Source organism: Lampetra planeri, chromosome 3, assembly GCF_965212315.1.
Source record: "Lampetra planeri chromosome 3, kcLamPlan1.2.h2, whole genome shotgun sequence".
NCBI lineage: Eukaryota > Metazoa > Chordata > Hyperoartia > Petromyzontiformes > Petromyzontidae > Lampetra > Lampetra planeri.
Window position 1 is genome coordinate 13,054,699 of NC_136109.1, and position 16,832 is coordinate 13,071,530.

General features: G+C 40.8%; 1 protein-coding gene across 5 annotated transcripts; it reads right to left on the bottom strand.

Annotated features, from left to right (window-relative positions):
• Nucleotides 1-1,844: 1,844 nt before the first annotated feature.
• Nucleotides 1,845-12,657, bottom strand: LOC144738086 (uncharacterized). Of its 5 annotated transcripts, none has more exons than XM_078621003.1 (6): nt 12,575-12,635; nt 12,110-12,199; nt 10,911-11,533; nt 8,273-8,486; nt 5,980-6,180; nt 1,845-4,060 (listed from the first exon to the last, which is right to left on the bottom strand). In XM_078621003.1, the coding sequence occupies exons 3-6, from the start codon at nt 11,333-11,335 to the stop codon at nt 3,461-3,463; spliced, it is 1,440 nt and encodes a 479-aa protein (XP_078477129.1). In that variant the 5' UTR covers nt 11,336-11,533; nt 12,110-12,199; nt 12,575-12,635; the 3' UTR covers nt 1,845-3,460. The 5 variants fall into 5 exon arrangements, with proteins under 5 accessions (XP_078477129.1, XP_078477142.1, XP_078477122.1 ...); XM_078621016.1 differs by having other exon boundaries at nt 12,468-12,593; XM_078620996.1 differs by lacking the exon at nt 12,110-12,199 and having other exon boundaries at nt 12,575-12,657.
• Nucleotides 12,658-16,832: the final 4,175 nt, after the last annotated feature.

Below are 16,832 nucleotides of genomic sequence, written 5' to 3' on the forward strand. Positions count from 1 at the left end.
ACATAATGAATGTTAATGAGCTATTGGATGGTGTCCAACTTCCATTCAACGGCCACTTACATTACATTACTCTCCCTCCCATCACCCTTGGTTTTTATATGGGCAGAAATAAAGGCCACACAATCATGAATATCAAATAAGTATGTGCACTCATCGATTACGCTCATGAGCACTATGGATCATTTTGAAGCACAGGACACTGTTGCCAATACCTAAATTATTGAAGTGTAAATGCTAGCAGGATTAAGTTTGGGGAAGTTTGAGTAGATGCTCTCAGCTTTCATTACAGCATGTCAATTTACCGTTCATTTCCAAACATGGCAGTTTAATTTCTTTCCCTACGTAATTTAGGCAAGCAATGCCAAAAGTAATATGAACTAACGCCTTCAGGTGTCCTGTATTATTTAACAGCAGCTTTAATCGATAATAAAATGTGCATCTTCTATCAGCTCCATCTGGCTGGGATGATGGATGTGCATGCCTCCAGGTTTACTGAGAACATTAGCAGTTCACACAAATGTGCCATTTTCGTAAATTTACACAGCTCCACAACAATGTTCATAATCCTTGTCAGCACTATTTAAAATATATATAAATTACATTAAAATAGTTATATTCATTTAAATGTGTATTTTTAATGCAAAATTTAACATCTGGAATAAAGTGGAAATATAAGTAATATCGTAAATACAAGTACTCAAACATAATTGGACAAAAAAAACCCCACCAAAATTATTTTCCTTGTAAAGTGATATATTAAAGAATAATTATAGAATAAGAGTTCGAATGCGAGACCTGGACAACCGAATGGTTTCCTTACATTGCTTGTCTGGGTTGCTGTATTAAGAGTTGTGTAAATTCAATATCCCATTGTCAAACCATTGACACCCTTTAAAATGTTGCAAATACAATTAGTGCTGTGGTTTAGTTCATAACATAGTTGTTATTTTAACACCATAAACATAATACTTTATTACAGAAATATAGACTTCCAAATGTGGCTTGTCTGGTTATATATTGGGAGTTTGGGACATCCAATACATCCTCAGATGAACGTTCCTCAGGTGGGAAGCGTTGGAAGCTGTGGTTCATAATCTGCACCGCAATCCTGGCAGCCTGGGTTATTTGGGTCAGGCAAAGTAAACATGCCAACTTGTTCTTCAACATGTCTGAGGCATCCTATAAGTCAACGCGGATTTAAATGATTGGCTTGCGTGGCTTTAAAATATCCAAACTGGGAAGACAAGTAGCATACGAAGGCACCACATCCCTTTATAAGCTTTAATTGGTGATCGCTCGAGTCAAAGCCTAAATGTCTGTGCAATTATTCATACAGCAGCACATGGACATCGACATACGTGACTTTACCGAAAGAACCAAAAGTATTTATCCTTGCAGTCACGAAAACTTCAAATCTAGAATGAATACGTGTAGCTGTTTGTACACAACTTAATTTCATGTGCTTAAGGCGATTTATCGATTTTTGCTAAAATAATTGTTGAAACATTCAAACTGCAAGAAGTTTTAATTTATCCATGAGGTTTTTTGGGTTAGATCACGTAAATGTGTCGTTAAACCTGCCACCACCGGACACAGCCAATTAGTAAGGTTTGTCACGGAAACAAAGCATGCCAATTGACGTGATAAACATTACTAATTGGCTGTGTCGGATGGTGGCGGTTTTAACGACACATTTACCCGATCCAACCCAAAATCTCCTATTATGGATATTGGTCACGAAAGCCTGTGTTAAACAGAGCTTGAATTGTTCAGATGCAGTCATCATAAGGCACCAACAGCAGATATCATTCACCATGTGGTAAGTTGCAATACACACACAGTGCTGGACTTGTATATTTTTTATTGTAAATACATTTAGATATGCGAAAGCGTTTCTTTGCATAAACCAAATATTTGGGCACATGACCGATATATTAAATACAATGTACTAATTTAGACATCAATATAACACAATAATAATCTTAATAATAATCTTCTGACAAAGTAATTCTTGTAAAAACTGTCAAAATGTATCAAGATTTGTCTTGGAAATAGCAAGGCAGAATTCCAAAGTCTCAATACAGGCAAATGCACGATTACCTCACCATGACTGGGTCAATGGACCATCATTTCAGCTGAGACCTCGACAGCTCACACGACTGAAACACGTTCCTTCGGAGTGGGCAGGTAGGAACTTGGTGGGACAGCGCATTCGTGCACGACAGAAAGCTCGCGGTCACGTGACGCACTTCAACCAATCCGGGAGCATACATGTTTGGGAGGGGCTATGCACGACAGACAAATAATCCCTGGTGGGCAGTGTGGAACTGTTGTTCCTACCTGTAAAACTTGACAAAAATATGGAGGCGCCAAATCTTTTCATGCTAGGCAACGAATGAAATAAGTGACGCTAATTTATTTTGCATTCGTAAATCATTCTCGTGACCAAATTATGAGCATAAACTCCCCAATCAAGCCTCTTCCATCGGCTAAAAAATAACATTAAACTTATGAACACTGTTTATTGTTTTGAGATGACTCCAGTGTCCCGCAAATGGAAGTGTTCAACAATTTTGCATAGTACAGTAAGATTCATCAAGGCATGGAAGTATTTACTTGGACAAACAATTAAATGTCATTGGTCGAGATCCCATATACCAGAGCTGTACATGGTGTCAAAAACCGCGGTGATCCTGCAATATAATTTTTCTAAAAAGTTGTAAAACTCATCCATACCATATTCATCTCTAATTTACAAGTGAAATATAATAATGGTAAACAATGAATTTCATACTGAAATATTTCTATACCACTTTTTGAAATATGAACACATCCTTCCGATCCTCAATAAAAGTTACAAATTGGATTTGAAGTATATATGCAACTGTATTTCCAGTTTCTCATATTAAACATTATGTTCTTACGCCAGTTGGCGGTTGACTATTGCCCCTCCATGGTCAATAATATACATAGCATTTTGTGGATAGACTGGCCATCTCCATAAGAATTTGGAATGTGGACCAACAATGTCTTAAGAACTTAAATGCAGAAGAATGCAACACCATTGTTGGAGCGGTGGGACACTTTTCACCTCGATTCATCAGAAACAGGCTCAAGCGGATTGCTTTTATATTAGTTCTTGCTGCTGCTTTCTTGGCATTGTTTTTGTCTAGATTTACTATTTTTCAATATGTTTCTTGATTAAATCTCAGACAACTTGTTCAACGGGCAATTCTATCATTTCACTTTGCATCTCAGCACACTGTTTTGGTTGTGGTAGTTTCTATTCATTTTCTCAATTACACGGTTTAATGATTTTTTTCTTTTTTCATTGCCTATATCCCCCTTCTTCACGTGAGCCCAGTCACATAAAATTTGCACTTTTCAGAATTGTACAATTTGTACATTCGGTTGAATTTGCATGAGCGCCCTTCGGAATGCACCTGGGTAGCGTTTTTGACTATGTGCACTTTTTCCTTTTCTTTATTGCTGGTTCTGCCTCATCTTTTGCCTGGTGTTTTGCAAAAACAACGTGTTTGGCAAAAACAACGTGTTTGGATCCATCACATTTTTTACTGTATGGTTTCTTCAAATTTGAGGTTTTATTACGATCCTCAACCACTTTACATTTCTGTTTCCTCTTCTTTCCTGTGGTGATGAAAGTTACCAGCGATTTATCATCTGTTTTTCCTAAAATTTCACGTCCTTTTCTGCGTTTGTCCTTTTCTTCCCTTGCGATGCATTTCTCTGTTCCAGCAACAAACAGATCTTTGCCAGTCTTGCATTCATGTTCCTTATCTTTCCCCAGCATTAAATTTAAACATTTAAATAGCTCTTCATTGCTTTTTTCCATCATGTTTTTGACTTTTGGCTTGAATGTGACTTCCACTTTACAATTGGCAGCTTTTTGAGTTGGCAATGCAGCCACTTGTGTTTCGATTGATTGGGGGTTTTCTTGTGCCTGCCCATCAAGCTCCTTCTCCCAGTCAATCTGAACCAAGCGGAAGAGCTGCATGGCTGACCAAGCATCCTCCACAGAGGAATGTCCATCAGTTCCCATCTGTGCACATACAATGGCAGACAATCACAAATCTAAATGTTTTCACGTTTACTAAATTAAATACAATAATATTTAGAATTTAACCAGGGGGAATGTTCACTACTCTACAGTGGGTCATGTAGCCCAGAAAATCATGAATACCAAGCAAAGCTGTTCCTAATTCAGGAGACTTCCATAAATAATCAACGGAGGAAACAGTTTGCACAATTATGTCAAATTGGCAATAGTAAAATGGCATACAAAGAGGCCTTCTCTTGTAAATAATCTTTCATACGTAAAAACTAAAAAACTGTTGTTATTTTTTTCAGTACACACACAACATTATCAGAAGAATGAAGCTGAATGTTAGTTGTCAAAACCCAACCCAGATATGACTCAACTGTTAGGCCAATAAGCTGCTCCAGCTAAATAAAAACATATCAAAATCTCTCCGTGAATAAAATTGAATGTGGTAATTGAAGATTTAAAGATATCAGAAAGGATACAAATGTACTCATTTATATAAATTGAAATATGTTTATACTTCAATAAAAAATAAAACACTTGCAGAAAGTTATTTCACTACACTATGAAGCATTTATACACCTGTGGTAACGGCAAGACCTAGGACTTAAAAATAGTTTAGGAACACCATTATTAAAACAGGTAAGCTAAATACATCTTTAAAATCCGTACACTGTGGATAACTGACAAAAACTCCAACGCCATAATTAGGTTTAAAATATCTTTTTACACGAAATATTTAAGTGTGAAATAAAAATAATGAAAACACAACAGCAAAATAAAATAGGCAGGGCAGATCAACCTAAAGTTGAAACCTTCAGTAAAAATAAATTCCCAAACTGATATACTACCAAAAATGAAATATGTACAGTATATCAATGTCTAATATAATTCACGGTTGGATAGTGTGTGCTATTTTGGTCCAGTTTCTCAGTATTAAATTACAGTAAATCCTCCATCCGCGAGTGTTACGTTCTTGAAAACATTCGCAAATGCAGAATTTGGAATTGCAGAAACCTTGTCCCAATTGGGTTACGTTCCTGGTAGGAGCGAACATAGGGGAGAAAAGGGTAAATCTAACCTATAAAAAGGCATTTTTGTCTGTCCGTCTGTCTGCGTGTGGCTGACACTTGCGATGGATTTGGCTCACGAACCGTGGGGTTAACGTTTAAAAAAAGTACCCAGGTAGCACGCCATAAGCCCCGTGGTGAGCCAGCACTACTTTTAATTTCACGTCCGTCACGTTTAAAATAGTTGAATTCGCAATTTAATGCTGTTTTTTGTTATTTATTACATTGCACCTCCGAGCGCACACCAAAGCACGCATCTGCGCATACGCGCCCCTAGCGACGCACACACGTTCCGTGCAGGGGGGGGGGGGATTCTCATTCGCGTTAAAAATACAACAAAATAACATAATTTTTAATGGACCTCAGTCAACTCGTTAATACCAAAATGTACAAATGAGTTGACTTATTGTAAGTACGTATGAAGTAAAAATGCACAATAGGGAGTTCAGAGCAGGATTACTGTGAGACTTGAGGACTAAGCTGGCAGGGGGGGGGGCCTAAATCTTAAAAGTTTCAAATGTAAAATTCTGCACGCACCTCCCCGGTGTTGGTGGTCTGGCACGTACACTCATGAATACTGGAATCCGGTGGTTCGCGAATAGGGAATTTGTATACATTTAGTAACTCGTGGAACTCGCGAATCCAGAACTCATGCATATTACAATGTTTCCTTCGATATGTTGGAATTAATAAAACAGTTCTAATGACGAATAAAAACGTAATTCCTGTATTTAAACATGACACTCAGTGGTCGGGTTGAAGCAGAGATAACGACAGTAAACATCTTGTTCAGAAAAAGTATTAAAAACAAAACAAGACCAGTCAATATAAGAGAATTTTGCTTGCCTGTATGTCTTCTTTGAGCAAGGTCTTTGCGAGGATCTTTAGGGAAGTAATGCGCTGTGTGGAGAGGCCTGCCATGCTTCTCAGCAGCTTCGAGCGTGATGTGTCTCGCTGCAGAGACTCAGCTACTTTCACACCGATCACCTTGAAATCATTATGCAGGGCGTGACCCACCACCACCTTGTCTTTGAGGATCTGGACAATCTGCTCAACACATACATATCCATGAAAAAATTAATACAGCCAGTGCTCGAATTACAAACACCCGAATTACAAACATCCGTACTTAAGAACCAGCTTCCATGGGATTTCCTTTTTGTTAACATCGACTTGCAAACTCACAATTGTGAACTGAACCACTTAACTATTTCGTTCAGCGGAGCAATCCTCTGCGAGATGTAATGCTTCACACCATCCAGCTGAGAGTGTTTGTGTGCGCGCTCGCACATGTGTGAAAGTGAGTGTGCGTGCCCCCCCCCGCTACTGGGGAGTCAAAAGCAGCCGGGGGTGGTGTTGGCCACCCACCCCCTCATGTGCCATGGAGGCCTTCATAGGCACTGCTCGCGAACAGCACGATTAAGGCTATATGGGGAACCGTTGTAATTGTTGTGTATGCATGCGCGCACCTGGCCCCATGTGTGTATGCAATTGTGGGGACTAATTACGCCCCTTCTGACAAGCAAGACAGCAGAGTAAAACTAGTTTTCTTTTTTGTTTTACTTTGCTGTCTTGCTTTACTTACTCAAGGTAAGTAAAAATACAACCAGTTTAATTTGTATTTATACTTACCTCACAAATAAGAAATGTACATTCGGATGTAATACATACTGTATAGTAAATAAAATATCAAATAATGTAAGTAAACATAAAAGTTTTATAAGTAAAATAAAACACAAAATAAAGTAACTTAAACAGAAAAATAAGAAATAAAACTAGTTTTCTTTTTATATTTATTTTATTTTTCATTTACTATACAGTACTTATTACGTTCGAACGTACATTTAACGATGCTTCCTTTTGTGTTGAACTAACACATTGTATAACACTGACCGTATGTGTATTTAAATACAGTACATTGTGTTCCAACTTATGAACGGGTCTCAGGAAAGGAACCCAATCGTAAGTCGAGGGCTGCCTGATACGAGTCTAATGAGTCTAATAAATAACACGCTGTGACAATTACACATCCTCACAAAAAAAAGTGAAGTACATGTTTGGTAAAGTACATGTGGTGGCCTTGAACCAAAAACGGAAGGCAATCTCCATTTTATTTTAAAAAGTTACTCAATTATTCATGATGTGATGGCTTATAGAGACATTCTTTTAATTATTAAAATGTTAGCTTGGTGTTGCACAGCAGCATATTTTTGCTTTGGCTGTAACGTTTGGTCAGCTCCTCATCTATGGCACACATCCAATTTGCACATCTAACTTTTCACATTTTATAATCGGAACATTCATTTATTACTTGTGGGGAAACATTAATTCCTAAACATATGCCTTAAAGTTTTATAACACATAAAAATTATTATGGCAGTGACTAACATACATCCCAATTATGTTTTATATGGGTAATGAAGCTCAAACTCTGAAAAAAATATAGCAGTCTACGTTTACAACTTCAAAAATGTGCTTTAAAAAATCATAACTCGGTTAAAGTCACCGATGGCGACATGACTGGGAATGTGGCGAAGATGACTCGACAATAACCAAGGACGTCAAAATGCACATCGACATTGCTGAACATCTCCCCGCTGGATCTGATTAAATTGCTTTTCAATTGGAGTCGGCCAGTCAAAAGTCAAAGTGCAGATGTGGGGCTACTCTAATGACATGGACACCTGTGACTGCGGAGAAACACAGACCGCCGAGCATCTGTTGGTCTGTCGGCTCCTAGAGGAGCCATGGAGGACATCACCAGGGAAACAGCCCGGGCCAAATAATTTTCCCATTACTGAATTAATCATGATTATGGTGGTCAGACATTAAAAGAACTTGAAAATCTAAAATTATTTAATTTGGGCCACCAAATATCGATAGGTTGATTAATTTTACTCATTGAAGGGTCTGCTTAAAGTTTCAATTGTTTTATGCCTCATACTAAATACTTTGAAAAATGTCCCATAATTAATCATTGCACCGCATAATTCACTCAAGCCAAGTATGATGTTAACGGCAAAAAAAGAGGGTGAAGCCTGCTACCGGTGTGGCAAGCAAAGCATAAAAATACTTTAACCAAATTTGCGAGTGTACGATGTGCTGCTTTCAGTCACTGGTAGTAGGTGCAGTTCCTTACCTCCTTCTTGGCCCGATGGAATGGGATAGCTTTGGACAGATCTTTAGCAGTGATGCCACTCCATCGCGTGCGGTAGTCAGTGATAGGGTTCCTTGGTTTCACATAGCGATCGTACACAACGTCACCATAGTAGGTGACAATGCTGCATCGGGCCAGCTCACTGCACACACCAGCAGGCCCTGTTCCCACCATTTCACAGTCGAGGCCGAAATACCTGGAAGACCACCCATCACATACAACACATAAGACAGTGTAGCATATTATACAATCTTGATTTGAAGCTTTCGTGACTGCAGGAATCCATACTCTCGGTTCTTTCGGTAAAGTCACGTAGGTAGAAATATTTTATTTTATTTCTACCTAGGTGACTTTTCCGAAAGAACCAGAGTATTATACAATAATAATTTACTGCCATTTGTCTACTGTTGGATGAAGGCTTACCCATGCTGTATAATTCTGCAACATTCATTTAATATATATAGCTCATTCTAAACAATGATAAACACTGTATAAACTACAGGTGCCACAACCAATAAAAATCTGAAGGGTTCTGGTATGAAGTTAAATGTCAGTTTTTTTATATTTACTAATACAAAACTTGATAACATGCTCATCTGGAATTTCCCATTATCAGCTCAAGTTCATGAGTAGTGGAGGTGAAATTCCACAATTGACACTGAACAGTAACTATAATTTTGACTTAAAACTTTCGTGACTGCAGGAATTCATATTCTATGGTTCTTTCGGTAAATTCACGTAGATAGAAAAAATAACAGTAATAAAAATGAAGTGAATAAAAATAATTAAACAGACCAAACGGTTTTCCTTAATACCTTCTGCTGCTAGACCACCCAGACTATATGGCTTACCAAAAATCCATAAAGAAGGTACACCCCCCTTCATCCCATCGTCTCCACCATTGGCTCACCCACCTACAAACTGGCGCGATATCTGTCTGAGACCTTGCAGCCATTCACTGGTAAGACCACCTCTTCTGTACTTAACTTAGCTCATCTGGTATCGTCAATTAAAGACATCTCACTGTCCCCAGGTGATTTGCTCGTTAGTTTCAATGTCGTTTCTTTGTTCACCAAAGTTCCTGTGCCCGATACCATTGCAATAATTGAAGATTTGGTTCAACAAGGACTGAATGCTGATGTCCCAGCCCTTGTGAAACACTGCATCACCAATACATACTTCACTTGGAATGGAACATTCTACAAACTGAAGGCACTCCAATGGGTTCTCCCTTATCTCCGGTTGTGGCCAACATTTTCATGGAAAAATTGGAGACGGACGCCATCCAGGCATCCACTCTACGCCCGTCCTTGTGGAAGAGGTACGTGGATGACACATTTGTCATCTGGCCACATGGCCGACTGGCTCTGGAACAATTCCTCAACCACATCAATTCCATACACTCAGCAATCAAATTTACCGTGGAAGTAGAAAAGGATGACATGCTACCCTTCTTGTATGTCTTAATCAAAAAGAGACCAGATGGCTCAATGAGCCACTGTCTACAGGAAAGTAACCCATACTGACGCCTACCTAAAACCTGATTCCCACCAACATCCATCCCAGAAGAATTCCTTCATAAAAACGCTACACCATAGAGCTCAATGTATCTCCGACCATGAACACCTGACCAGTTAACTTAAAACACGTACACCAGGCTCTCAAGGCGAATAGATATTCTGACTACACAATCCACAAAACCATCACCCAAACCGTGAGGAAGGAGCCATCTAAAGATCCAAACAAGGAGCCATCTAAAGATCCAAAAAGATTTCCAAAAACGTGAACAAACACAAGATCGAGGTCCGATTTAACAGTGCATAAAATTCGTGACCTGATCCCATCTGTGAAGGACAAGATTCCTGACATGCAATATCCCAGAGTCTACAAACTAAGCTGTATCTGCGGCAGCAGTTACATTGGGGAAACTAAACGACATGTCTCGACCGTGTTCGTGAACATAAGGCAGATCTGAAATACGGCAGGACCAATACTTCTGTCGTGGCTGATCATTACTTTAATGCGACTGGCTCACATGAAATTGATTTATAAGACGAAGGCTCATAATGATTGTACTACTTTAAATTAAAGAATGTAATACTTGACTTGTTTGCGTGATTAATGCATCGCTTTAAAATGTGTTGTTATGTGTTCCTATTTCTGTCTTGAGTGTGTAATTATCCCCCAATTATCACGGGTGTTCTATCCACGTTTCATTCGGACCTCTCACTGAATAGTGTAACCTTTCACGTTATAGAGAAAACTGATATTTGAATTCTCATGCAAAGAAATTTGGGCAAAATAAGTGCTTGCCCAAATTGTTTTTGAAGATTCATTGGTGACTGGGCTGAAACCACTAAATAACTTAAGAGTCTGTTTCAATTACAGGTAGCAAAACCTGAATATGAACCCATGATGGTAATAGTGTCTCATTTGAAATAAAAACAATGCAGTAATTAAAATGTGACCAAAATATTTAAATCCAAATTTAAGTCGGATTTTATGGCAGAAACCTGCAATTACATTGAGGTTTGATTTTCACTATTTGGACCGAACACTCCCATTTTATTTAAAGTTTGTACCCAAGTAGCAGTGCAAAACAGACAGAGAACCAACTCACCTGCTTGGATTCTTGTTGGCAAAAGTCTTTGGCACATCTTCCGTAACGGTGACTTGTTTCTCTGGCCTTGCAGCTCCATTGGAAAACTCGTCTAACATGTTGTGACCTTTCATTTTCGCGTTTTTCCTATGCAATTTCACACTGCTGTGTTTAATCGTTCCATTGAGTGCATCTTTCATTTCTTTGTTGCTTTTCTTCAAATATGTTTTCGTCGGGGACTCTGGCTTGAATTTTACATTTTGCTTGTCTAGATGTTGAATTGTATCCAATTGTTGGATCTGTAACTTCTGGTGGCGCAAGTTATCTCTCCTCTCACGGGATTTATTCCCCTTCATAAAGCGAATGTCCCTTGCATGCTGTCTACTCTGTGATTTGCTGTTCTCAGGAACAACAGACACGTCCAAATTCAGCATAAGATCACACATGGCTCGTAATAAATGTACTGCACAAGAATCTACTTAATTTCAGTTTCACGTGCCATGGTTACTACAAAGGACTCTCAGGATCTGCACTTCTCCAAATGTTGGTGAAATGTCGAAAATAATTCAAATGTGTCCAGTTACAATTGTCTTTTGAGAAAGTGTACTGTTGAACATAAGGAATAAATGGTAGCGTTCAACGATCTGAAAGAAAAAGAACACACGAAACAAATTAGTTACGTCCTGTACAAAAGGACATTGTACTGTGAAAAGCCATTGCCTAAAACGTCGCCTATTACATATTTTCCACGTAAGACAAGTGTTATTGACGAATGCGTAGTTATTTGTTAATTGTGCACCACTGCCAATGACATTTGGGAATGCTCTTTATTTCCAGGATGTTTAATCTAGATTGGGGATTTGTTGAAGCTAAAAAGGACGCACGATCTACAATCGTCGTCCACACAATACCAAAGACACGGCCTTTAAATGCACGCATTTTTTGACAGTAACTTTAAATATTTTCTGCTTAACACAGCTTGATAAATTGTATCAAGCTGCATCGTTTTACTACCCAGTTATCCCTTAAAACGATACACTTGTGCTCAACGTGCTATCCCTGGCTTTACGTTAAAACCGAATCCAGTATTGTAACACAGCACATTCATACAGGTGGCGCGTGTGAGACACGAGTTCGACTCCAGACCACGGCGAACATGTGGCGACTGGTATCAGAGCCGGTGACGCCCCCCCCCCTCTTCATCCAAACACCGCACTGACCAAACGCGGTGAAGTATGGCCAAACAACCCCCGGGGGGAACGACACGGCCACGCGATGCCTTTATCCAGCAGTGGATTAAGCGAGGAGAGCTGCATACGAAACGCAAAATTCGCACCCTTAGCCCATGACGGAACCACGGCAAACCGGTAATACAGCGGACCACAACGTAGATTGCTGTGAACAATTAAACCCGCGTAGTTGTGTAATTATTGTAAATAAACAATACAGCGGCTGTGCGAGTTAGCGCCGCCCTGTAAAGTGGCCTAGGCCGAGGCTTTGATAACGCGACGCACACGAACCTTGCTCTCTAGAACACAATTTTTGTTGAAAAAAAAACACTTTGACCACAAAACTCACGGCAAAGCTTCCGCTGGCGCGCACACGGTTGTCTCGTGAAACTATTACCGTGAGAGGAAGAAAAGAAATCAGCACGGTTACGACTTTGCTTCGGCTGATTTACTCACCCGCAGAGCGCCGACAACTGCACGCAACCCGAAACACGTGGCACTCGACTGTAGATTTCATAGACAGGATAGGCAGGACACGTGGTTACATTTCACAGACCGGATGGGAAAGACACGCGGTTATATTTCATAGACAGAATAGGTAACCACGTGGTCTTCAGACGAGCGCGAGTAGGGAATTCGACTCACGAACAGGGATCCGACTCACGAACAGGGATCCGACTATATATTCTTGGTTCTATCGGTAAAGTCGCGTAGATAGAAAATAAAAAGAATAAAATACATTTTAAATAAAAACAATTTGAAAAAAAAACCCACGACGTTTCGATCGCAACACAAGCGGTCTTCATCAGGCGGAGAGAAACGAAAAGAGATCCGACTCACAGAGATCCAATTCACGAACAGGGATCCGATTCACGAACAGAGATCCGACTCACGAACAGGGATCCGACTCATGAACAGGAATCCGATTCACGACGAACAGGACTCGACTCACAAACAGGGATCCGACTCACGAACATTTGACCCACGAACAGCGTATCCACTTAACGAACAAGAATCAGATCCCACTCAGGAGCACTGATCGGACTCGAGTTCATGATCAGACACGAGAGCTGCAGGGATAAGATGCGAGAGAAGGGATGGAAAAGATAACCCCCAGTAAAGAAGAGCTGTGTCGGGGGTTAATCGGCACTCACCACCCTGTTGGCTGGTAGCTCCCCCTTCTCGTCAATAGGGGGTGGAAGCGCTCTCACGCCACTGTTAGTGACCATGGCCCAAAGGGGCCAACAACAATCCCTGGGAAGCGGATTCTGGGACACATTCCCCGGACCCCGGGAGGGGGGACCGGGGGATGATGTGACTTTCCAGAAAGTTCTGGAAGGGAAGCGTGGCTAGGGTGGAGCAAGCCACGAGCCAGTATATAAGCCGGACCTCTCAAGGGTCTGGCTCAGTCATCTCCAAGCCGAAGACTGAAGACCTGGGTTGAAGTTAGGACCCTGGACCCCAAGCTCCATTGTCCTTCTAAGGGCCGGAGCTCAGTGAGGCCAGTGGTCAGGACCCGAAGACCTGGTACGGTCGACCCCAGCCAGAGCACGAAGGTTATCGGGATTCCCAGTGCTAGGGCCCGTGTAGTCCGGAGGCCATACCTCCCCAGGTATCAGGTAAGGGGGCCGCTACCCCTTTGTGTTAGGGACCTTGTATAATAGAACCAAATACATATCGTGTTGCCTCAAAAGAAGTTCTCCGTCAATTATTACCCACTACACCTGTATTAAATGCACGTTATGTCGTTTGTGCGTGGATAGTACGCGGTTTCAGACGGCTGGTTGAGACGCCGTGTTCCGTAGCGTCACCACGTGTTTACAAGCCGTGCACAGTAGGTCAGACCACTGCTACGTTTCACCCCAAGAGCGTATAGGAGGAGAGTAGAAGTTTCCCTCACCCTCCCAATCACCCTCCACTTCTCACACGACGTGCACCGCAGTTTCTGGTTATTCAATTACAGTGTGAAATATTTGTTTTTATTACTTGTCTTGTTATTGGTGTCCATATTTATGTCTGGAAATAACTTAGTTGTGTTCAAACGTGTTATTTTAGTAGGTTTTGGGTCGGAATATATTTTCTTAGGAACGCATCTTTGGTAATAAAATGGAACCTTGTGTGAAAATACGTGTCAAGATACAACACAATGTCTTACTTTACATTCAGGTTTTCGAGAACTCAATCTAATGTATATCCAGGTACGCCCGTAACCCCATTCAGAGGCTTAGGATTAAAGAATAGCCAGAACAAAGGTAGGAGAATAAAACAGGGGCAGGGCTATGGAGGATAAAGAGTCGATATATGGACGGGGAAGGGGAGATTTGGCGGTGAAGCGAGATGAGAGACGGAGCTAGGTCCGTAGAGAGTGGCAGTGGGGAGGGGAGAGGCTATCATACAAAAAACATGCGCTTTGAGAGAATACAGCGTGCTGGGACTGGATCGGAGAGGGTGTGCGTAACGTGTATCTCATATTATTTACATAGAATACACATTGCGCACAAAATACTCGGACATCCGTTATGAGATATAAGCATGTGAAAACAGCGGACGAAATGGTTGCAACGACTGTAATTCAGTCAGGACACTTGAAGGCCACAAATGAAATTCGCGTCACGCAGAGTTTGTGCATTTTTACAAACGGCTTTCTGTAGCTCAGCCATGGACGTGTGATGTTCAGATCATCGTTGATTGGCATTTTGTCAGCTTTCAATTGGTGCAGTTCATAAAATGTTGCAGCATTGCTGCGAATATTAGGTGGATTGAAATTATCCAGTACAGGAAGAGTATTAGCATATGTTTTAAAGTCCCTGTGAGTGTACGCATAGTCCACATGGTGATACAGTATTTATTTGGGTGTTGATGAGTCGACAAGGGCAGCATTTTGCCTAAACTGGAGCGCAGTACTCAGCACTTGAGTTCGCCAGGGCAACGGCCAATGTATAAGCACATAGAGATCTGCCCCTCAGCTCATATGAGCTAATTTTTTAAGGAGATTGACCCTTGTCTTGGTTATGGCAGTGGCATTTTTCAAATGTTAATTTAAAACAAGTAAAGCAGTCACTCCGTGATAGGTCGGCCTTGGGTCATGTGGCACCTTTTTGTCACAAAAGGTCACATCGAGTGTGGTGTCGGCACTGTTTGTGTCGAGATGTAACACCGAGTCAATCGTTTGACTTGGGTTTAGTTTTAATCGCCACTTTCGGAAAGACTCCGCCATAATGTTGAAATCTGAGTTGAGAGTGGCCTCCACCTCGTGGCTGTGGGCGTGTGTAGCCAGGGACATGTTAATAATACTCATTATATTATCAGTTGTAAGACGCTTTTCATCCGTAGATCCCAATACGTCCATGTATGCATGGAAAGTAGGAAACAAACAGAACCAGGGTAAATTTTCCAGAACTAGGGCGTAAAGGCAAATTTAAAGAGGTGAGTTTTCAAAGCAAACTTAAATATTGACTTAAAGCTTTCGTGACTGCAGGAATTAATTTTCTTTGGGTCTTTCGGTAAAGCCACGTAGATAGAAAAAAAATATCAGGACGTTTCGATCGAAGAATATAAACTTCAATACATCATACGACTGTCTTATTAGCAAAGACAAAACGGTCCAAAGCGTGGGAGCTGCACTGACAAAGCCCGATCACCCCAGGAAATGAGCTTTGACCTCGGACTACTAGAAGTCGGCGATCTGAAGATCTCATGTTGTCTGCGTGCACAAACTTGCGAATTTATGTCTGTGGCATCTTTTTCGTGTATAGGTTGAATAGTATTTGAGCGAGTGCAGATCCCTAGGTAATCCTGTTATTCAGGGTGCTAGGTTTATAATACATCATTCACCCAGATCGACACGAATCCTTCAGTTGCAGATGCATGACAAGATTCTGGCCAGCTTCAGCATGAGACCTAGTAAACAAAGGACTTTACATGTTTCTTTGATATTAGTTGTAAGGACCAGGACTTGATCACTGCAGCTTCAAATTACTCCAAAGTTAGTGATGTGGTTTACTCTCTGAAGCATCTCGTAATTCAGAAAATCTATATACAGTACATAAAAGGGAAATTTGTGAATATGTGTGTCCGAAATGTTTAGCATACTTCCCAACATGCAACAAACTTGAAATTTGCCACGCGGGTAGTTTCCAGACTGTACACAAAGTATAAAAAATGACTTTTGTATTTGGGGGGGGGGGCGCAATAATGGATATATTTTGCACGGCAAGTGAGTGGTGACGTCACATCTGTGATGTCACCCGCATGCGGCAGCGTTACGCAGTGTGCCTGCTGACGTCACGCATCCCCCCCCCCAACCCTCCACGTAGGTCGTGTATCCCGCACAAATGCGCGGCATAGCTGTCTCGATTTTCTAAGTCAACGCGACTATTTTCAGCTCGCTCTTAAATATAAAGCAGAAGATACATCTGTTTGTGTGAAGCAGCAAAAACTCTCGAACGCTAAGCTCTGACGTCATTAAATTTGCACAGCTTCTGCTGTCAGGAATTTCTAAGGGAACGCGACAATTTTCAGCTCGCCGCGTCATTCCCTTCCCGAGTTGCCTAAATCGACCTTACGGAAAGATGGGTGAAGGTTGAATTTCCTTCAGTGAAAAACATGCGATTTAGTTAAATTGATTTGTTTCGGCTTTTTTCTTTCTTGCAAGCACACACTTTTTTCAGGTATACAATCCATGCATATGTATTCATTTTTTCCGGATAGTTTT

Bases quoted from the DNA above. Each gene is read 5' to 3' on its own strand.
- LOC144738086 (XM_078620996.1), bottom strand. From the start codon at position 11,335: ATGTGTGATCTTATGCTGAATTTGGACGTGTCTGTTGTTCCTGAGAAC. The intron at 8,487-10,910 runs GTGAGTTGGTTC...GTGGTCTTCCAG, and splicing joins GCCAACAAGAATCCAAGCAG to GTATTTCGGCCTCGACTGTG. The intron at 4,061-5,979 runs GCAAGCAAAATT...GTATGTGCACAG, and splicing joins TGCTCAAAGAAGACATACAG to ATGGGAACTGATGGACATTC.